The sequence below is a fragment of the Lethenteron reissneri genome, chromosome 67 (assembly GCF_015708825.2).
Source record: "Lethenteron reissneri isolate LAM-NWPU_2019-01 chromosome 67, ASM1570882v1, whole genome shotgun sequence".
NCBI classification, from domain to species: Eukaryota; Metazoa; Chordata; class Hyperoartia; order Petromyzontiformes; family Petromyzontidae; genus Lethenteron; species Lethenteron reissneri.
Window position 1 is genome coordinate 8,816,099 of NC_083845.1, and position 22,112 is coordinate 8,838,210.

General features: G+C 56.1%; 1 protein-coding gene across 1 annotated transcript in view; it reads left to right on the plus strand.

The window, feature by feature from the left end:
* Positions 1-22,112, plus strand: part of LOC133360138 (collagen alpha-2(I) chain-like) — a 71,670-nt gene that overhangs the window by 42,363 nt on the left and 7,195 nt on the right. Inside the window, exons 31-56 of the mRNA XM_061578725.1 lie at positions 1,675-1,728; positions 2,128-2,172; positions 2,915-2,959; positions 3,173-3,280; positions 3,588-3,641; positions 4,385-4,438; positions 5,622-5,675; positions 6,603-6,710; positions 7,603-7,656; positions 8,266-8,373; positions 8,807-8,860; positions 9,061-9,114; positions 9,734-9,787; positions 10,863-10,916; positions 11,299-11,406; positions 12,696-12,758; positions 13,646-13,699; positions 14,822-14,875; positions 15,467-15,520; positions 16,642-16,695; positions 17,266-17,319; positions 17,709-17,762; positions 18,893-18,946; positions 19,333-19,386; positions 20,286-20,339; positions 21,127-21,144. Of these exons, the coding sequence (XP_061434709.1) occupies positions 1,675-1,728; positions 2,128-2,172; positions 2,915-2,959; positions 3,173-3,280; positions 3,588-3,641; positions 4,385-4,438; positions 5,622-5,675; positions 6,603-6,710; positions 7,603-7,656; positions 8,266-8,373; positions 8,807-8,860; positions 9,061-9,114; positions 9,734-9,787; positions 10,863-10,916; positions 11,299-11,406; positions 12,696-12,758; positions 13,646-13,699; positions 14,822-14,875; positions 15,467-15,520; positions 16,642-16,695; positions 17,266-17,319; positions 17,709-17,762; positions 18,893-18,946; positions 19,333-19,386; positions 20,286-20,339; positions 21,127-21,144 (1,575 nt within the window). The remainder of the gene's footprint in view (positions 1-1,674; positions 1,729-2,127; positions 2,173-2,914; positions 2,960-3,172; positions 3,281-3,587; positions 3,642-4,384; positions 4,439-5,621; positions 5,676-6,602; positions 6,711-7,602; positions 7,657-8,265; positions 8,374-8,806; positions 8,861-9,060; positions 9,115-9,733; positions 9,788-10,862; positions 10,917-11,298; positions 11,407-12,695; positions 12,759-13,645; positions 13,700-14,821; positions 14,876-15,466; positions 15,521-16,641; positions 16,696-17,265; positions 17,320-17,708; positions 17,763-18,892; positions 18,947-19,332; positions 19,387-20,285; positions 20,340-21,126; positions 21,145-22,112) is intronic.

Consider the following 22,112-nt stretch of genomic DNA (forward strand, 5'->3'; position numbering starts at 1 on the left):
GCCGCCAAAAATCTACAGGCGAACGCACTCCAATCGCCCCCGATGGAGAATTCTTTGACGGTTGTAAGGTGACGACTGCGACTCCTTGGCTTGCTTCCTTCCGCCGCCGACTCTTCCGGTGGTAAATTCAACAAGGCGTCGCAACGCGGTGTCGACAAGATGGCGGACGACCGTCGCGGCGGTCCCAAAATGGCGGCTTCCCGCTTTCCGTGGTGCGCCACGCCCAAGATGGCGTCTTCACGCCGCGTGGCCGATGGCGGCACCAACGAAGACGACCCGGGCTCCTGCCGATCACCACCATCACCTTCCAACGCCGCCCTTGGCGTGACAAGGTCACACAACTGTGTGATGACGTTTTTGAGAGTTGCCAGTTGCTCCGCCATTCGGGTCCATCTTAAATCCTCGTCCTTTAAAGCAGATGGGTCCGACGAAGCGGCAACCTCCTCGACACCCGGACCCTCACGGATCTCTTCCTCTGCCGAAGTCAAGCCGACCGCAGGAGGAAGATCGTCGTCGTCTGAAGATGACGCCGACGCCGGAGATGGAATATTCTTTTTCCTCAATTGTTTCGCCATGCCGTTTCACTTCTGACTCCAGTGTAATAAAAGGACTCAGACGCTTCTCTCTGACTTCGTGTCCTTTATTGGGTTCTTGTCTTCTCCCACACGGCACTCTGTTATAGACACTGTATTTGTAGCCCCCAGCTGCTATCGCTATTGTAGCCTCCTTTCTCTCCCCGCAGACTCTCTTCTTCCTCTACTGTAACCTCCGTTCTCTCCCTGCAGACTCGCTGCTGACTCCCTATGCAGACCCCTGCTGCTAACCCTATATGCAGACCCTCTTGGCTGCTACTCCGGATGCAGACCCGCTGCTGACTCCGTACTCAGCCCCGCTGCTGACTGCAGCCTCCTCGCTGCTTCGGGTCGGTCACCGCTGGCCAACGGTGCCGATCCTCTCTCCCCTGTGTTCGTGGCGATCTCGCCACCCTCCGCTTTCGCCCTTCGTGGCCTCTCTCGTTCCTGGTCCCCCGTCACTCCCTCTCCTCTTCCGGTTCCCCTCCCTCTATAGCTTAACCCCTCTCCCCCCACGTGACCTAACTCCTCCCCTCATGACGTCACCTCCGGAGGGCCGTTTACGCCCGCATTACACAAAGTACATGAAAGGTGAACAAATCACCCAACACACAAACAAACACAACACTAAACCATCCCCATCCTACCTGGGAGTGTCATTGGGCCGCTTGCCCAATGACACTCCCAGGCTGGTCCCCCGAGTCTCTCGCCTGGCCACACAGAATCTACCTGGGTGATTGTGCTCGTGGGTTAACGGTCCTCCTGGGTGGTGGTTGGTTGTGGGTGATCGTGGGTGGTGGGTAGTGGGTGATCGTGGGTGGTGGGTGGTGGGTGGTTGTGGGTGATCGTGGGTGGTGGGTAGTGGGTGATCGTGGGTGGTCGGTGCTCATGCACCACTGTCGACCAGCAGCATCAACATTACCAAGTTGTATGTTTTACATGATGACGCTCGTGTGTTGTGTTGTGACGATGATGATTGCAATGATGACGACGACGAAGACGATGATCACGAAGATGATGACGAAGACGATGATGATGACGACGACGACGACAATGATGACGACGATGATGATGATGAATCTGCTGTCGATGTGCGTGGCAGGGCGAGGTGGGGAAGCAGGGAGCTCCGGGGAAATGGGGACAACCCGGACTTAAGGTGGGCCTGGAGCAGTGTCGACCGCGTTCACGACATCAGCAGTGACCAAAACATTTGTGTCTTGCTATTATCTTGGTAATCGTTTCTGTTTGTTGTATGTTTAGTTTTATATACATTTAAATTTTTTATTGATTTTTTTATAGGTTCATAATTTGTCTAATAATATAATTGAATACTTTATACTTTTTTTTATATACACGTAATTTTTTTTTGCTTGAGCCCGGTACGAGCCGGTTTGCTTAAAAAAAAAAACGGCACATTTGTTCCGGTGGCAACCCGATTGTTTTTTGGCCGTGTCTGGCGGTGGAGGGTTCACAACTCCAGTGGACACCTCACGCGACGGTGGAACGCAGAACAAGCGTTGCTCTTGAGCCTCATGTGTCTTCTTCCCCCTCGAAGGGACCCCGAGGGAACCCTGGAAGCTCCGGGAAGCCAGGTCCCCAGGTGAGTGACCCGCCCGAGTCGACACGCCACGACAGCGTGGGCAGCGCGCGAGTCCTAGACATGCGGAGCGTGCGTGGTGCAGACCTAACCATAACCCTACCACGACTACTAAACTACTCTTGCTATTTCAAAGAGTTAACGCCCACTGAGCTTTATAGATATTTTTTCTGAAGCGACCTGACTGTCACAAACGATAGTCCAACCAAGTGGGCTTGTCGTCATCAATATCGTCACGTGGAAGTTTGTAGCAGCCAAATTGCTCTAAATGCGTGACATCGATTCTAAAATGTGGAGGGAATAAACCGGAGGACCCGGAGACAAAACCAGCCGACCACAGGGAGAGAGAGAGACACCGCAATCTCCAAATAATGAGCGTTCATACACGTGTGGGAAGAAACCGGAGAACCCGGAGAAAAACAACGCGTGCGAGGGGGAAACGCTCTATCCCCGTACATTTTTGTCCGCGTCGCCTTCGACCTGGCGAGTTGAGGGAGGGGGGGGGGAGCTTACGGCTCTTCGATGCCCGCCCCCCCCCCCCCGGGGAAGGGGGAGGGAGTTTGGCGCGACATCGGCGTGCGATCCGCCAGACCTGGCTTGCAGGCCGCGTGCGTAGCCGCCGTGTAAGAGCCCGAACCTTGACGCCGCCGACGTCGCAACCCCAACGGCAACGGGGATCGCCGCGCGCTGCGCCGACAGCCCCCTGATCGGCGACGCCCCCTGTGCCCCCTGTGCCCGCCTCTAGGGGAAGCCAGGGCAGCCTGGAGCCAAGGGCTTCCAAGGGCAGCCGGTGAGTACGGCCGCCCGGGCAGCCTCCGGAGACGACACCCACCGGCGGCGGCGGCTCCTCGCTTGTCGGGGCGGTCAAACGCAGCGGCGGCATCAGCTGCCAGCTCGCCCCCCTCTACCCCCCCCACCCCACCCCAACGTGAAGTGACGTCGCGGGGTGTGGACGGGCCGCCCCCCCCCCACGGCGTTCACCTCTTCCCCCCCCCACCTGTAGGGCCTCTCTGCAAAGCCCGGAGTGGATGGTGAGACGGGGAAGCGAGGCCCGCCCGGGACCCTCGGCCCCGCAGGCCCGAGAGGGCCTCCCGGGCCGCTGGGCCTACAGGTGAGACGACCCCCACCCCGAGTGACCGCCCCCCCCCATGCACCCCCCACCTCCCCCCACCTCCCCCCCCCCATGCCCCCCTCCCCCACTTCCCCTTCCCATGCTCCCAGTTTTTTTCCCTTTTCCCAAATTGCAAATCCGAGCCAAGCTCGTCCCGACGAGGCTCTCACGGTTCGCGTGGTGTGTTTATGCCTTGTGTGTGTGCCGTGTGTGTGTGTGTGCCGTGTGTGTGTGCCGTGTGTGTGTGTGTGCCGTGTGTGTGTGTGCATGCCGTGTGTGTGTGTGTGCGTGTGTGCCATGTTTGTAGGGTGAACAAGGTGACCCCGGTCTGGACGGCCAACCTGGAGACAAGGGAGATGTGGTAATAAAACAACAACAATCACAACAACAACCACAACAACAACAACAACCACAACAACATCACAAATGGAAACTTAAACTCTCCAGTAGCGGCGTGTGACTGTGGTGGTCCGGAACAAACCGTAACAACGGATAACGACGCACAGAGACTCATAGATACCCATAGAGATCCAGACTCATAGAGACACACAGCGACTCATAGATACCCATTAAAACGCATAGACTAACACTGCCCATAGACTAACACTGCCCATAGACTCCACACTACCCATAGACTCAACACTGCCCATAGACTAACACTGCCCATAGACTCAACACAACACATAGACTCAACACTGCCCATCGACTCAACTCTACCCATAGACTCAACACTGCCCATAGACTCAACACTGCCCATAGACTCAACACTACCCATAGACTCAACACTGCCCATAGACTCAACACAACACATAGACTCAACACTACCCATAGACTCAACACTGCCCATAGACTCAACACTGCCCATAGACTCAACACTACCCATAGACTCAACACTGCCCATAGACTCAACACAACACATTGACTCAACACTGCCCATAGACTCAACACTACCCACAGACTCAACACTGCCCATAGACTCAGCACCGCACCTCCGATGTAGCGCGGTTGGCTACGTACGGTGCGAAGGAAGTTCCTGACGACACAGAAGACCCTGGCAGAGTAAACTCCGCTCTTCTCGTCCTCGTTTGTCTCTCCGCCCGCCAGGGAGGACGGGGCCCCCCCGGGGAGCCAGGAGTGTCCGGGCTCGACGGGGAGCAGGTGAGTGACGCCGCTTCCACGAGCCGTGAGCTGCTGCTCAGTGTGCACCACGGTGCGACCTCGCGTGCTGACGTCGTCGTCGTCACAGCCACGGGCGCATTCCTTCACCGCCCTGAATGGGTCTCAAGCGGCGTGGCTACGCGGCGAAGTTCATCGCAGTGACTGTGAAGACGGGAGATGTTGTTGTTGTTGTTTCCTCGCACTGAAGACGGGAGATCTCTCACTGGGACGTCTTCACAGTCGCCCCGATGCCTCCCCGAGGCACAAATCAGACTGTGACGTTGCAGCAGTTTCTAATGTGAACAACTTAAAATGTTATCTTTATTAGGCAATTCACGTTCAAATAATCATTATATTTTTACACAACAAAACTATTTATAGAAAAATATTTTTTATTAGAAAAATTATTTCTCATCTCCAGCTGCTAGTGGACGAACCGCGCCTGCACAAATGGTAGCTCAACGGAGTAAATCATCATCATCATGTGGACATTGATAGCAGCCAAATGCTCTAAGTGCATGTTTCTAAATGTGGAGGGAAAAAACCGGAGGACCCAGAGAAACCCATGTGACCACGGGGCCAGAGAGAGACACGCACACTCCAAATATACAGCAGCAGGCGTCAGGGTCGGGATCGATCCCACGACCTCCTGCATACCAGGCGAGGTAGTTAACATCTCCTAGCCACCATGATGATGATGAGAGAGAGAGACACGCAAACTCCAAATATACAGCAGCAGGCGTCAGGGTCGGGATCGAAACCACGACCTCCTGCACACCAGGCGAGGTAGTTAACATCTCCTAGCCACCGCGGCGCCCCAACGCCCCCACAGGCTCATTTGTCGCGAGCGAGCTGTTGGACTTCCAGCGTGAAGTTGGACGCGTTCTCCGCACGTGCGTACGCGTTGCGTGCACGTGGTTAACTTCTTTCGCCACCGTACGTAGGCTACCGTGCCAATCAGAGGCTGTACGGATGTGAAAAATCTGTCTTGCTCGCCAAAAAGGGATTTGAAAGTCTGGTTTGGCCCTCGGTGAGCAAATGAGGCCCCCCCCCCCCCCATGCCTAGACTGGCTCTGTGGTTTCGTGTCGGGCGAGCGACCTCCAGTAAGCGATTCTTGAGACTCAGTCTTGAGACTCAGTCTTGAGACTCAGTGAGGCCTTCTGTCCGTGTCTTCCCATCTAGGGCCTTCCCGGTGGGGATGGGGTGAAAGGAGAGTCGGGATCTAAAGGACCTCTGGTATTTACTCTCTGGGTGTTGCGTTCATCTTTGTGAGCTTTTTACTGTACCGAGAATCTGCTGTGTGTGTCTGTGTGTGTGTGTCTGTCTGCGTCTGTCTGTCTGTGTGTGTCGACTCAGCCTCAAATGAGTACCTGGCACGGTGTGTAAACATCGCCACTGGAGAGACAAAGGCGGCCGGGCGTGGTCCTGGCCACCCAACCCCTTGTGTGCTGTCCCGGCTTTCATAGGTGCTGCTCGCTACCAGCACTTTCCCAAACAGTCTGTTAAGGCTATACAGAGGGGGGGGGGTTTTGTCTTTGCACGATGGGTACCCGGTGGTCAGGGGGCAGCGGTAGCGTCGCGGTTAGCGAGCCGCGCCGCACAACCTGGCGACCCGAGTTCGGTTCCCGCTCACGGCCCGTCCTGGGCCTCCCCTTGGTCTGACGCGGCCTCAGGTGAGTATCTTGCGTGATGTATAGACACGATAACTGGGAAGACAAAGGCGGGCGGGCGGCGTGGTGCTGGGCACGCCGCCGCCTCGTGTGCATTTGCTATATCTTGTGTCTCAACGTTTTGTAAAAAAAAAACTTTTCATCGACACCTTTTGCTCGCCATCGTGCAAAGACGGTGGTCGCCGCATTGCACGGCGCTTACAGATGCGCTCCTATGGCCGTCTGGAACGCCCTTCAGATATTAGGAAGCCACTGGAGCTGTTCCCTTTTGAATCATCATCGTCTAGATTGACAAACTGATTTCTTGAGAAGGGAGTTTTTGTGTTTAGTTTGTTGCCCTCCCGCCGCACCTCTGATGAGCCCGCTTAGCCACGTGCGGCGCGACAGAAGTTCCACATCCAGCGACGTACGTACGGAGGGTCGACAAGCGGAGGCTCGCCCGTGGACTGGTGCGGCCAGCTGGTTTTCATTCTGCCCGTCTGCCCGTCCGCAGGGAGACAAGGGGGAGCGCGGGAGCTGGGGCCCGCCGGCTCCCAAAGGAGACAGCGGAGAGCAGGGGAGCGTGGGCCCCCGGGGGGCGTCGGGACCCCCAGGGAGAGAGGTGAGGCTCTGAGCAGCGATGGGATTTTTTGGGCCCTCGCCTTCCCGGCATCATCGTGGCGGCTCGTAGGGGGTACCTGGTGCGGTGTGTAGTCAACGTCAGCGCTGGGGAGACAAAGGTGACCGGGCGTGGTGCCGGCCACCCCGCCCCCCCTCCTTGTTGCGTGCCGGCCTTCGTAGGTGCTGCTACTCGCTCGCGGCACTTGCCCCCACAGTCTGATGAAGGCTACACTAAACTCAACCTGTTTTATTATTTTAGCAGGCGTCAAGCCCTGCTGAGCTATGTAGCGTTTTTTTTATCAGAAGCAACCTGGCTATGACGAATGATAGCTCAACGAAGTGGCTCATCATCGTGTCTAAGTTTAAAGCAGCCAATGACTCTAAACGCACCACGTCAATTCTAAATGTGGAGGGAAAAACCGGAGAGAGAGAGAGAGACACACAAATAGCAGGCGTCAGGGTCGGGATCAAATCCACGACCTCCTGCACCACGGTGGCTATGAGATGTTAACTCCCTCGCCTGGTGTACAGGAGGTCGTGGGTTAGATCCCGACCCTGACGCCTGCTGCTGCTGTATATTTGGAGTTTGCGTGTCTCTCTCTCCCCGTGGTCCTGTGGATTTTTCTCCGGGTCCTCCGGTTATTCCCACCGCATTTAGAGACACGCGTTTCCAGTGTTTTGGCTGCCGCTTATACATTCCCCCACGACGACGACGAGAAGCCCACTTCGTTGAGCTATCATTTGTGGTGGCCAGGTGGCTTCTGAGAGAGAGCTGCCCAGCTCAACGGGGCCTTACGCCTGGTGAAATTCTACAGTTTTAGCTTCAATAGCATCGCAGGCGAGCGAGTAGCGAGTTAACACGGTTGGGGACCTTGTGTCGTGATGTCTCGCAGGGCGCGAGCGGACCGGGAGGCCAACCTGGAGCGCAGGGCCCACGCGGAGAGAAGGTAGGCCGCTCCGAACACACGGCGGCACCCCCCCCCCCCCCCCCCCCGCACGCTCGGACGAGAGGGCAAACGCACAAGCGGAGAGAAACTCCACGCCAAAAAGAGATCTCCTCTCTCTCCCTCCCTCCAGCGTGGCTGCGGCTTCCACTCCCGGGCACCGTGCACGCTGGGCTTGCTGGTATCGTGGGATACTTTCTTTTTTCGGTATCAAAGTATGAAAAGAAAGAATAGTGTTTTACCCTCTCTGTACGTACATTGCCGACGAGATGTCCCACTCCCCCAGGAGATTTTCCGGGTGAAATATTTTCATGATAAATGAAGCGTGCAGAACGCCATGTCTAAAAATGTCGGTTGATACCATAGGTTGGAGAAGAAAGTCAGCCGTGGTAATTCCACATTCCCATGGCGGTGACCAATCCACCCATGGCACAACCACCGGTTAGTACTGCAGTTGGAGAAGAAAGCGAACAGAATTGGATAAATAAGAAGTCAACCGCTTGACGTTTTGCAACGGTGAGATTTCAATGGCATTGAGATCATTGGTGTGTGACTCAAGGCCTCACTGTGTCTCTCTCTCTGTCTCTCTCTGTCTCTCTCTGTCTCTCTTAGGGTCCGCCCGGACAGATTGGCCCTCCGGGCTCCGTTGGCCACATGGGAACGATGGGAAGCCCGGGGGAGACTGGTCCCAAGGGCGAGAAAGGCAACCGGGGATTGCTGGTACGAGGGGACAGCCACGGGGGGCACGGGGTATGGGGGGGGGCACAGAGGGGGCGCGGTGGTGCTGGCAACCCACCCGCTCATAGGTGGTGCCGCTCGCAAACAGCGCCTGCACCCACAAAAGTCCGCGAAGGCTACACGGGGGAGGGGGGAGGGTTTGTATGGAGCTCACGGATCGGTGCGGGGTGAGCGGTGGCGTGGTGGTTGGCGTGCGGCGCTGCTAAGCCGGTGCTCAACACGTCAGGACCGGGGAGACAAAGGCGGCCGGGCGTGGTATTGCCCGCACACCACCCCCTTCACGTGCCGTGCTGGCCTTCGTAGGTGCTCCCTAACGGTGCTTGCTCCCGGCAGCCTATGAAAGGCTCCACGGGGAATCGTTGTCTTTGTGACCTTCTCGGTTGTGGTCTCCCACCCCCCCCCCCCCCCCCCCCAGGGTCAGCCTGGACTGCAGGGGTCAAGCGGAGCAAGCGGACCCCTGGGCATCCCCGTACGTCCCTCTCCTCCCTCCCCTATTAAGCCCCCGGCACCAAATTACCGGCACACCACACCTACGCCTCATGCCGCTTCTCACGCGGAATTCTGCTCACATTTTTGTCGAGGTTACAAAGGGCAGCGGGCAGCAGGCATTGCTTTTCAAGGGATCGCCCGTGCTGGTTTGTTAATCATTTCATTGCAACATCTGTCCAGGGCCCCCTTGGCGAGCGAGGCTCGGAGGGGAAGGAGGGAAACACGGGAGACAAGGTACGGAAAGTGAGCGAGCGCCGAGTTGACGTCGGACCACTGGTGGCTGCAGGTCCTGGAGGAGGCAGCTGCTGTCCTCCTATTCAGAAGCGACCTGGCCACTAATGATAGCTCGACGTAGTGGCTTATCACGTGGAAATGTACATCAGGCAAATACTCTAAACGTGTGTTGATTCTAGATGTGGAGGGAAAAACCAGTGGACCTGGAAAAAAATCCACACAACCACGGGGAGAGCATGCAAACTCCAAATATACAGCAGGCGTCAGGGTCGCGATTGAACCCACGACCAACTGCATACCAGGCGAGGTCGTGAACATCTCGCCGCCGTGCACTTGTTGAGAAGGCATCACGACCGGAGTTTGCGTGATGATGGTTTATGCCTCTTGACGAGATCAGCAAGGTATTGCGGCTCATTAATGGCGGCCTTGTATCGTGTACCGCCCTAGGACATCCATGCATGCGTGTGCCGTGCGTGTGCCGTGCGCGTGCCGTGCGCGTGCCGTGCGCGTGCCGTGCGCGTGCCGTGCGTGTGCCGTGCGCGTGCCGTGCGCGTGCCGTGTGTGTGCCGTGCGTGCCGTGTGTGCCGTGTGCATGCCGTGCGTGTGCCGTGTGCGTCAGGGCGACACGGGGCCAGACGGGACCTCGGGACCGACTGGAGCCGCCGGACTCACGGTGAGCACCCACGGCCCCATCCACTCACGTTGAGACGCGGTTTGTCCTAACGGTGGAGGAGGCAGCTGCTGTCCTGGGAAGCTTTAAATCAAAATGTAAATATCTTGTTCTAGGAAAAACCGCCACTTTTTTCAAATTTTCTTGCTGTGGATTTCACACCTGATGATGATTGCTTGTGTTGCAATCGAAATGTCGTGAGAATTTTGTATTGTTTTATATTTTTATTATTTTATTATTTCCCTTCTACGTCACTTTACCGAAAGAACCAAGGATATAGAACAAGAAATGTTAACTACCACGCCTGGTATACAGGAGGTCGTGGCTTCGATCCCGACCCTAACACCTGCTGTATATTTGGAGTTTCAATGTCTCTCTCCCCATGATCACGTGGACTTTTCTCCAGGTCCTCCGGCTTTCCCCTCCACATTTAGAATCAACAACATCACGCGTTTGGAGTATCTGGCTGCAATTAATTTCCACACGACGACAAGCGACTTCGTTGAGCTATTATTTGTGATAGCCAGATCGCTTCTGGAAAAGCGCTACATTGCTCAGTGGGGCCTTAGCTTGTTAAATAAAATAAAATAGAAAATAGTTCAGTTTAGTTAGTTTCAACAGTTTCAGCCACCCACACACTATGATTAAACCGGCTTGTCAAGCGTTGTCTCATCCCAGTTACCCGTGACTCGCGATGGAGACCCAGAGACTCGCATAGAAACCCCCCACAGACTCACAGAAAGACCGATATACTTATTTAGAGACCCAGAGGCTCATGTAAACCCATAGACTTACATTGACGAATAGACTCCCATTAGAGAGCCATATGTTCATATAGAGACCCATAGACCTCACAGAAATTATCCTGAACCTCTCCTAGGTGGACTCAGCTGTAAACGAGTATTTTTTGCGGTGTATAAACATCAGCAATGGGGATACAAATGCGGCCGGGCGTGGTCTTGGCCACCCACCCCCTCTTGTGCCGTGCCGGCCTTCAGAGGTGTCCGCCAGCAGCACTTGCTCCAACCGTCTGTGCGGGCCGCGTGGGTGATCTTTGTCTGTGCCTTCCTTGTGGCAGGGCACAGGCGGCGTGCGTGGAGACAAGGGCGAGCCGGGGGGAGGAGGAGGCCGCGTAAGTTTCACCTCGGCCCGGTAGTCCGTCCGCATTGCGGCGTCGCTCACAGCACCCCCCGTCGGTCCCCGGCTCGGCGAAGACTTCGTCCCATGGACTCAGCAGTGCTGAGTTGATGATGCAGTGTTGAGTCTATGGGCAGTGTTGAGTGTATGGGTAGTGTTGAGTCTATGGGCAGTGTTGAGTCTATGGGTAGTGTTGAGTCTATGGGCAGTGTTGAGTGTATGGGCAGTGTTGAGTCTATGGGCAGTGTTGAGTGTATGGGTAGTGTTGAGTCTATGGGCAGTGTTGAGTCTATGGGTAGTGTTGAGTCTATGGGCAGTGTGGAGGAGGCGACATCGTCGTCGCTGCTGTTGTTGTTGTTGTTTGCGCTCACTCACAGGGATCGCTCGGAGATCCCGGGGGCGCCGGAGTGGATGGCCCCAAGGGGGACGTGGGCCCTCGGGGTCCCAAGGGGGATGCGGGAGCCAAGGGGAAGCCAGGGCCCCCGGTGAGAGCCCCCCCTGGCGCTGGCGGTGCCCGTGCCGTAGCGACGGCGTCACGCAAGGGGGGGGCGCGTTTGCCGCGTGGTTTAACGAGTCAGGGTCGAAGGTCAACGGGTTTTTTTTTTCCCAGGTAAGGGCCCCACCGAGCTTATCGAGATCTGTTTTTCCAGAAGCTCCCTGGCTATCGCAAGTGACAGCTCAACAAAGCTCCTTATCGTTGTCGTGCTGATATTTATAGCAGCGGCAGCAGCAGCAGCAGGCAAACAATCTGAAGGGCTCGGAGAAAAAATCCACGCGACCACGGGGAGAGAGACACGGAAACTCCAAATATACAGCAGCAGCAGCAGGCGTCGGGGTCGGGATCTAGCCCACGACCTCCTGCACGCCAGACGAGGGAGATAACATCTCCTAGCCACTGCGGCTCCCCAATAAGCATTGAGTCATTGGTGCTCAACGCCTCTTCACAGCCCTGGCGAGCCAGTGGTGGAAGTTCCACATTTCTATGGCAAGGTCGAGTCGATCCTTGAGACAGACGCTGTTCAAGTCTCCAGCACATGGTGTGGCTTGTCGCATTCCATTCACGCTCACAGCCAACATCGGTGACGAAACATCTGAACCGGTCCTGGGCCTCCCCCTCTGGTCGACTTAGCCTCAAATGAGTAGCTGGTGTGCTGTGCAAACATCGCCACTGGGGAGACAAAGGCGGCCGGGCGTGGTGCTGGCCACCCACCCCCTTGCGTGCCATGCCGGTCTTCAGAAGTGCTCGCTAGCAGCATTTGACTCAGGCTCAGGTGAGTATATTGTGTGATGTATAAACTTCAGCACTGGGGAGACAAAGGCGGCCTGGAGTGGTCGCTGTTCCTTGCACCACCCCACGCGGCACGCCGGCCCTTAATAGGTGCTCGCGAAGAGCACGTGCCCTTAATTCTAGATTTGAAGCTTTCGTGACTGCAAGGATTCATACTCTAGTTCTTTCGGTAAAGTCACGTAGGTAAAAAATGAAATTAAAATTTATAAAAATAAAACAATTAAATCACGACGTTTCGGAGGCAACACAAGCTTCCGTCTTCAGGTGAAACCGTCACAGCAAACTATCTGTAGCTTATATAGTGGTTAAGGGGGGAGGAGCCAGGAAGGGCAGCGGGGGAGGAGTTGTGAAGTGGTCAATTACTGCTTTTTGTTATACTGCTGGGTGGGTAAATGAATTAGATACGATTAAGCCGCTCTTGCCCTGACAGCCTGTTCAGGCTATATGGGGGACCTTTATCTTTTTCTGTGTACGTGACGTCCACAGGGCGTTGAAGGCCCTGCTGGTCCACCTGGCCCACGGGGACCTCCTGGCATCCCAGGAGCCGAGGTAGGAATGAATGAATGAATGAGTCGATGAGCGAATTAATCAATCGGTCAGTCAGTAAATTGGGTTGCCACCTGCCCCGATTTTCTGAAGATTATCCTCTTGTTGAGGACGCGGCTGCTGCCCTTGGAAATCTGCCCCCTCTGCCAGGGACATGACAAGTTCCGGCTGTCATCAATTGCTTTGTTTTAATATCAATGACACAACGGCGCTCGAGGCAACGACGCATCCTCCCGCCGCTCTCTCCTCCTCCGCGGGCACTCGGAGGCGGCAGCTCGGCTCAGAATCGTCCTGGAGCAATCCGATGAGCTATAAAGCTCTTTGTCGCACATGTCCAGTAGGGGCCAGGTCAGAACGTTACAACGACAAACGGTACGAAGGAAGCGCAAACTACGAACCGCGCCCCGTCCTCCGCACCTCGGATCAGCCCCCTGCGGCCAGGCACCCCCAGTGGCAGCTGTCCCTGTGCGGCACGAGGCCGCTCGCTCTGAGCCCGTGCCCCCGACCGGACATCGGTGAGAAAGAGCTTTATAGCTCATCGGATTGCTCCTGCGGTGTGAAGACAGATTCTGATTCCCACTCTGGGCACCCGGCCCTCCAATCGTTGGGACGTTACGATCACATTTTGTCGAATGTGGCAAAACGTGGACCGTGATTCCGGCACACACAAGTGGCCGGCTCGTTCCCAACGACGCCACGGTATTAATACCGCACCGCCGCACCGCCGCACCACCGCACCACCGCACCACTGCACCACTGCACCACTGCACCACCGCACCACCGCATCAGGAACCGGAGGCGGCCCTGCCGGATCACAACTCCACGAACCTCTGCTCTGGAGCGGCGAATGACGCCACCCCCCATGTGCCATGATGTCCCCCCCCCCCCAGGGCTCACCAGGACCCCAGGGGCAGAAGGGGGAGGCGGGGAGAGACGGCGTGCCGGTGAGACACATTTTCACCCTGCCTTTAAAAATGTTTTATATTTTTGTTTGTGACATACAATCTGGTTAATGATGATGATGATGTGCAGCAATCCCTCGCCAACCGCGCGGGGAGGGGGGGCGGGGTTCCTGAAAGCTGCCACGGTTGGCAATGCCACGGCTTTGGGAGCAATGGGGGGCGGGGGTGGTTAGGGCAACCGCAGTCGCACTCGCCAAAGCCGAACGAGGTTGCCCATTCACTAAACACACAATAACATACAAACAAAATAACACAATAACACAACGTTGATGAGGACGAGGTAATGGGGGAGGTGGTTGTTAGAAGGAGGAGGAGGGAGGCTTTGCCCACCCTCTCTCCCGTCGTCACCTGGTGGTGGCAAGAGTTCGGTGGGAGGGAGCCGGGAGATGCGACGGTGATACACGGTGGGAGCGACGATTGTGGGGCGACTTGAACTCGCAAGCGCCGGTCACCGCACTGAACCGCGGATACGTACCCACGCGGTGAGCAAATCGGCATGCCGAAGGAAAACCGCGGATAGATAAGTACCGCGGATGCGAAAAACGCGTTCTTTTTACGGTGAACACCCACGCCGCAGTATTGACCAGGGTGGCCGCTGGGCACGACGGCCCGGCCCTGGCGCGTGACGTCACGCGGCACCTTCGACGCCGGCCGCGAGTGGAGCGGGCGGCGCGTCGTGCCCACACCCCGTGGCCAGGCCTCGTGCCCACGCCGCGGCGGTGCCCAGGGGTGGCCGCTGGGCACGTGGTGGCGTGAAGCTCTGCGTTAGTGCGGCGAACACGGCGCCGCTCGCTACACGCTCGCCGCCAAACTCCGTGAGCGCGGCGCGCTAACTGCTGCGCCTCTGCTCCCCGCCAAGTGTATTCATTTCTTTTTACGTATTTTTTTATTAACAAAATTTGTATATACATTTTATTAAAATATAATTATTTTTCTATAACTTTTTATATATTTTAAAAAATTGTATTCTTTTATTTGAAATGTTAGATATATTTTGTATGTTTTTTTATACTTCATTAAAATTTACATATATATACCTTAATATATTTTTTCTATATATTTTTTTTTATTCATATAAACGCATCCATTCATGTTGTTCCACAGGGGCCCCGTGGCCCGCTGGGTGCCGACGGCTGGGACGGACTCAAGGGAGACAAGGTGAGCCAGGCCACAGCTGCCCTGCGTGCGACCCGGGTGCGCCTCCGCTGTGTGAGCGTTCGTACGTTCGTGTGTGTGTGCGTACGTGCGTGCGTACGTGCGTGCGTACGTTCGTGCGAGCGTGCGTGCGTTAAACTTTCTTCATCACCGGCACGTCCCGAGCACGTGGTGCTGGTAGCTTTCCACCGGCCATTTGCCGAGCTGAGCCAGAAGCGAGCCGCGGTTCCGCCGACCTCGCAAGGAGATTATCTGAATCGAGTCTCACCACCAGCGTCACACCAGAGCACAACGCCATGAGGCGGGGACAGCACGAGGACAATGCCACTCGTTTCAGAGCATTTGTAGCTCGGGGTGAGCGTACGTTGACCCGCTTTCGCACCGCACGTAGCCAACCGTGCTCATCGGAGGTGTGGTGGGGGGTGGGGACAAGAACGAACTAAAACACAAACACGAGTTCTAGACAAGTGAGCTCTCAATCTAGAACCGGGATCAAATGTAGTGGCGCAGGCTCAGAGGATGTGGAGAACTCTCCCGGGTTCAGAGGTCACTCGTCCCCGTGTGGGGTGTCGTGCGACCGTTGTCTGCGCGCAGGGAGACACGGGCATCGACGGAGACCCGGGCACGCGGGGCCCGCACGGCATCGTGGTACGCCAACCACCACCAACCACCGCCACCAACCATCGCCACCACCAACCACCACCACCAACCACCACCAACCGCACAGCGGCCAGACCACGCACTTCCCAGGACTGGGGCGGGGGTGTGCAGTCCCCGAAATTTCAACTTAAAAAAACATTTATATATCCACGTGTTTTACAGTCAAAGTGTATATATATATTTTATTTTGGGTGAGGTCGTGTAGGAGGTATGTAATTTTATTTTGTACAATAACTCTCCGCCGCCCAACGGCAGAGCCAATGGGAATGAAGTTGTCAGGTGGTAGCGGACAGTGCCGGATTAAGCTGAGTGCGGGGCCTGTCGCATTTGTTTATAAAGGGGCCCTAAATAAATAAAAAACACGTAAATATTAAAACACAAATGTTTTACTTGCATAGTAAAGTAATTGTATTTTTTTATTTACTATACAGCCAGATAATACGACAAATCGCTAACCTTAAACACCAAGTCGTTCATAAAAGTTGAAGGCGGTATAGTACTATAGTAATAGAGCAAGTGCAGAATCACTGAACCGGAATTGAGAGCTGGAAAGCATTTAGCGCGGGGCCCTTGACAGTGCGGGGCCCGTAGCTACTACACATGTGTAGCTACTACACATGTGTAGTAGCTACTACTTATGTAGCTTCTTTTGCTACGAGGAAAATCCAGCACTGGTGGCAGATATGTTCATTAATTTGGTTTGTCGGCAAAACTGGAGGAATCATAAAACGCCCAAACTAAATGTTGACAAATTTTATGGAAGTTTAAAATAATTTTTCTTCAGTAGTAGCAGTAGTCGTACATTTGGGCTTCAACAAAGTCAATTATATGTGGTATTTACTTAAATTTGTTCTATTCATCACACAAGAATCACGATGCCCTTTAACTTTTGACGTCCTCGCTACCATCATACCAGCCGTGCTATGCCAGCCTCTGTAAACCCTCCCTACCCATGTGACATGCTGGCTACCGTCATACCAGCCGTGCTATGCAGCCCCTGTAAACCCTCCATACCCATGTGACGTGCTTTGCCGCATTGCTCAGGTCGCCGTTGACAACGATTAGCTCGCCGGTCCTGGCCTGACATGAACCGACTTGACCCATTGCAGGGAGAAGAGGGCAAGCCGGGCATCGAAGGGGACCGCGGAGAGCCGGGCGCCAAGGTGCGTGCGCTTTGACCCTGCCGCGCCACCGCGCCTGTTGAGGCGGCACCGTTAAGGTCGCACTCATCGCGCGTGCATGCGGTGCTTGACGCAAATGAACCACGGTAGCTTTGGTGATCTCGTCAAGGTGCATGAGCCATCATCACGCGAACTCCGGTCATCCTCGCAGCAGCAGCAGCAGTGTCTTTTGGCTGACCATCGAATAAAGACGGTCACCGCATCACCGCGCAGCGCTTTTCGGACGCGCTTCTGCGGCCGTCTGGAACACTCTTGCGATATTAGGTAGCCACTGGAGCTATGCACTTTTAAGTCTAGATAAAAAAAAAATAGAACTGCTTTTTGTGTTTAGTTTGTTGTCCTTCCCCCGCACCTCCGATTAGCGCGATTGGCTCCGTACGGTGCAAAAGAAGTTCAACATTCATACGGGGGATCTTTTTCTTTGTTGGTTGTAATCATGAGTGTTCCTGTCTGCTTGTGCGCGTTGGTGTATGCACGCGCTTGTGTGTTTCTCTGTGTGTTTGTGTGTTTGTTTGTGTGTGTTTGCGTGCGCACGTGGCTGCGTGCGTTTAGGGGAAACCGGGAGCCCAAGGCCCTCGTGGGATTCCAGGCCCCGTGGGTCCCCCGGTGAGCATCACGCATCCTGTCCACCACAGACGAAACCCAGACAGGTGGTAGCTCTATTGGGCCAGTGGATGGGTGGACGAGTGAGTGGGTGGGTGAATGAGCAGGTGAGTTGGTGGGTGAGTTGGTCAGTGAATGAGTGGGTGGGTTGGTAAGTGAATGAGCGAGTTGGTGAGTGAATGAATGAGTGGGTTGGTGAGTGAGTGAATGAGCCAGTGAGTGTGGGTGGGTTGGTGAGTGAATGAGCAAATGAGACCTTTTTTTTTATGAACCCTCATCCATTCTTGGTGAGGTCTGAATTCCTTTGTTGGTGAGACCTGTTTCCTCTGCTTGGTGAGGCCTGAAACAAAAATCTAAATGCCGATTTGTGAGGCCCATGTTTGCCCACGCAGGGCATCCCGGGACTGAGGGGAGAGAAGGGGAAAGCGGGAAGGAAAGGAGAGAAGGTGAGTGGGGTGACACCGCCACGGCCGAGGTCAAATTGACGATGCGTGGGATCTGCGCAGCCACTGCCACGCGTGAAAAAAGAAAATATCTCGGCCTTAGCTCGACCACCGACTCAGCAGAACTGCATGCGCTTGGCCGATGTATTGTTTAGAATTGCCGACTCACAAGGGTTTGAGCAAAGGGGCGAGCGGCGTAAACGTGGATGCGGTTTCCTCCTCATTAGAGACTCGTCGGTACAGCGGAGTCATCAGTGCAGTGCCGGATAATCCTCGTAGCAAAAGTAGCTACAAATGTATTAGCTACGGGCCCCGCACTTTCAAGGGCCCAACGCTAAATGCTTTCAAGCTATCAATTCCGGTTCAGTGATTCTGCTCTATTACTTAGTACTATATTGCCTTCAACTTTTATGAATGACCGGGTGTTTAAGGTTAGCGATTTGTCGTATTATCTGGCCGTACAGCAGTTGAAAAAATACAATTACTTTACTATGCAAGTGAAAAATGTATTTTAATCTTTACGTGTTTTTATTTTTATTTAGGGCCCCTTTATAACAACATCTGCTACAGGCCCCGCACTAGCTTAATCCAGCACTGCATCAGTGTGTTGCTTGCTGCTGTGTATGCCGCCGGGAGCCTCATATGCGGAAGGGACTCTTACCCTTCCCGCCTGAGCGGGACTCCTCGATAGCGATCGCCTCGAGGGAGTGATCATTCACACGTGGAAAACTGTGCGCGATGCGTTATCGTTATTATCGTTGCACGACTGACAATAAACAGGAGTTTTAATGTCCTGGGAAGATGGAACAGATTTATCCCAGGGCAGCAGCTGCCTCCTCAACACGAGGACGATCCCGAGAAACAGGTGGCGGCCCCCTGTCCCCTGTCTGCTCGCTCACTCGCTGACCCACTCGCTGATCCACCGATCCGCCCACCCGGTGCGTTGAAGTAAAGTGAAGCGACTCCCAAGAGCCACAAGACGTGAGGGATTCCCTCCTCCAGCAGTGGAATTGACGGAAAGGGACCGTGCCTGTGTGCATCCAGGTTCGGGTCGATAGCGATGAGAATGATAGCCTTTTGGGGTAACGATGGGATTGAGTGAGTAATCAAACTAATGAATCCATTGGATGCAGGGCGAGACCGGACAGAAGGGAGAGCCTGGAGAACCGGGAGAAGCTGGAATCAAGGTATGACCCGAACATTTTCGTTGACTTCCTGGTGGTTTTTTGGGGCCTTTACAGCAACATTTTATTCCGATGTCGCTCAAATTCTAAATGCCGTTTTGCTCTCCAGCACAGCGGTTAGTGCCGAACTCGTAACTAATTACCACGTTCTGTTCAGGTGACAAACCTTACGAATTGGCTGCGTCGGGTGGTGGCGGGTTTTACGACGCGTTTGACCTTTGTGCGACCTACCCCGATGGCACTTTTATCGCGTCCAGTTTTAGTCCATCGGTGCCGTGGGAGGGGGTGTGACGCTGCCCAGCTGTGGTGCTCAGCTGTGGCGCTCAGCCGTGGCGCTCAGCTGTGGGCTCGGAGGTCACCGTGACCCCCGCGTGTGTTTGTGTGTCCAGGGTCTCACGGGGAAACTGGGGAAGAAGGGGACGCTGGGACAGAAAGGCCTCCAGGTAGCAGCCCTCTCATCCCACTCCCCTCTCATCTCACTCTCATCTCATCTCTCTACCCCCCTCATCTCACTCGTCTCCGCTCCGCTCGCTCTCCTGCCTTTCATCTCACCGCCCTCTCATCTCACTCCCCTCTCATCTCTCTCTACTCCCCCCTCATCTCACTCCGCTCCGCTCGCTCTCCTGCCTCTCATCTCATCTCACTCACCTCTCATCTCACTCGTCTCCGCTCCGCTCGCTCTCCTGCCTCTCATCTCCCCGCCCTCTTGCTGGTGCCGTCTCCCCTGCCGCTCGCTCACCGCGCCCCCTGCTGGCTGCTGGCTGCTGACTGCTCGCTCACCACGCCCCCTGCTGGCTGCTGGCTGCTCGCTCACCGGGCCCCCTGCTGGCTGCTGGCTGCTCGCTCACCGGGCCCCCTGCTGGCTGCTGGCTGCTCACTCACCACGCCCCCTGCTGGCTGCTGGCTGCTGACTGCTCGCTCACCGGGCCCCCTGCTGGCTGCTGGCTGCTCACTCACCACGCCCCCTGCTGGCTGATGGTTGATGGCTGCTGACTGCTCGCTCACCGGGCCCCCTGCTGGCTGCTGACTGCTCGCTCACCGCGCCCCCTGCTGGCTGCTGACTGCTCGCTCACCGCGCCCCCTGCTGGCTGCTGACTGCTCGCTCACCGCGCCCCCTGCTGGCTGCTGGCTGCTCACTCACCACGCCCCCTGCTGGCTGCTGGCTGCTCGCTCACCGCGCCCCCTGCTGGCTGCTGACTGCTCGCTCACCCCGCCCCCTGCTGGCTGCTGGCTGCTCGCTCACTGCGCCCCCTGCTGGCTGCTGGCTGCTGACTGCTCGCTCACCGGGCCCCCTACTGACTGCTCACTGCTGACTGCTGGCTGCTCTCCGCTCTGCCTCCAGGGGCTGAGCGGCGTCTCTGGACCCCCGGGACTCTTGGGACCCCCAGGAATGCCGGTGAGTGAGTGCCCCCCCCCCCCCCCCCCCCCCCCCCCCCCCACCTGCAGGGAAGACACCCGGGGTGCACCGAGCGCTCCGGAGCGCTTCCCCTATCCGCCGTTAGCGGCAGCCCGGGGCGTTGCATCGTACGTACGTTGAACTTCTTTCGCACCGTACGTCGCCAGCCGCGCTCATCGTAGGCGACAGGGTGAAGGACAACAAGCTACCACGCGAAAAGCAGCTCTCAAGAAACGAGTTTGTCATTGTCGATGATTTCGAGGTGCAGCATAGCTCCCTGTACCTCCCAGTGGCGTCCCGACATCGTAAGGGAGAGCGTTCCACACCACCACAGCAGGCGCAAGCGGTGGCGATGTAGTCAACGTCGCCACTGGGGAGACAAAGGCGGCCGGGCGTGGTGCTGGCCTCCCACCCCCTCGCGTGCCGTGCCGGCCTTCATAGGTGCTCGCTTACAGCACTTGCCGTGACAGTGTGCGAAGGCGAAACGGGGGGGGGGGGATCTTGTAATTTATAGCGGAGGCCAAATAACTCTTAAACGCGTGACGCTGATTCTGAATGTGGAGGGAAAAACTGTCAGGACCCTGGAGAAAAATCCACCCCACCACAGGGAGAACACGCAAACTCCAAATATACAGCAGCAGGCGTCGTCCAGGTCGGGATTGAACCCGCGACCTCCTGTAGACCAGGCGAGTGAGTTAACACAAACCACGTGATGAGCTTGTGATGATGTTTTTGTAATTTGTTTTTCTCGCCGCTCTCTGTCGGTTCTCTCTCTCTGCCTGCACAGGGACTGTTTGGAATGAAGGTACGACCCACACACACACACAACAACAACCACCATTCGCCACTGAGTGGTGGTGACGTCATCACGGCGCTTGTGCCAGGCTAGGGGCACTTTAAGGTCACGTGAAGTGTCAAACGCCCGCTGGCAGGAGGTCACGGGACAGACCCAGCAGGTCCCGTGGGTTGACTGATGACTGGCAGAGGCACCACCTGTGCCCCCCAATGTGCACACACACACACACCCACGTGCACACACACCCACGTGCACGCACTCACACGCACACACACACACGTGCACACACACACGCACAAACAGGCACACACCCACGTGCACACACATGCACACACAGGCACGTGCACGTACGGGCGCCGGGTTTCCTGCTGCGAACCCCGTCCGGGTTCACTCCGTCTCTCGTGGCATCGGAGCCCGGTCCCATTCCTCTCGTGGCTCCACGCCGGGCTGCCGTTCCAGTGCCACGTCCCGACTCGGTCCCATTGCCGGGAAACTTCTGCACGCGCGTGCGTGCATACGCGCGTGTGTGTGTGTGCGTGCATACGCGCGTGTGTGTGTGTGCGTGCGTGCATACGCGCGTGTGTGTGTGTGCGTGCGTGCATACGCGCGTGTGTGTGTGTGTGTGCGTGCATACGCGCGTGTGTGTGCGTGCATACGCGCGTGTGTGTGCGTGCATACGCGCGTGTGTGTGCGTGCATACGCGCGTGTGTGTGCGTGCATACGCGCGTGTGTGTGCGTGCGTGCATACGCGCGTGTGTGTGTGTGTGCGTGCATACGCGCGTGTGTGTGTGTCCGTGTGGGGAGCGGTGGTGTAGCGGTTAGCGTGCTGCGCCAGGATATTGGCGTCCCGAGTTAAATTCCCGCTCACGGCTAACACCAGTGACGATTATCTGAACCGGTCCTGGGCCTCCCCTCGGTCGACTTAGCCTCAAATGAGTACCTGGTGCAGTGTGCGACCATCCCTACGAGGGAGACAA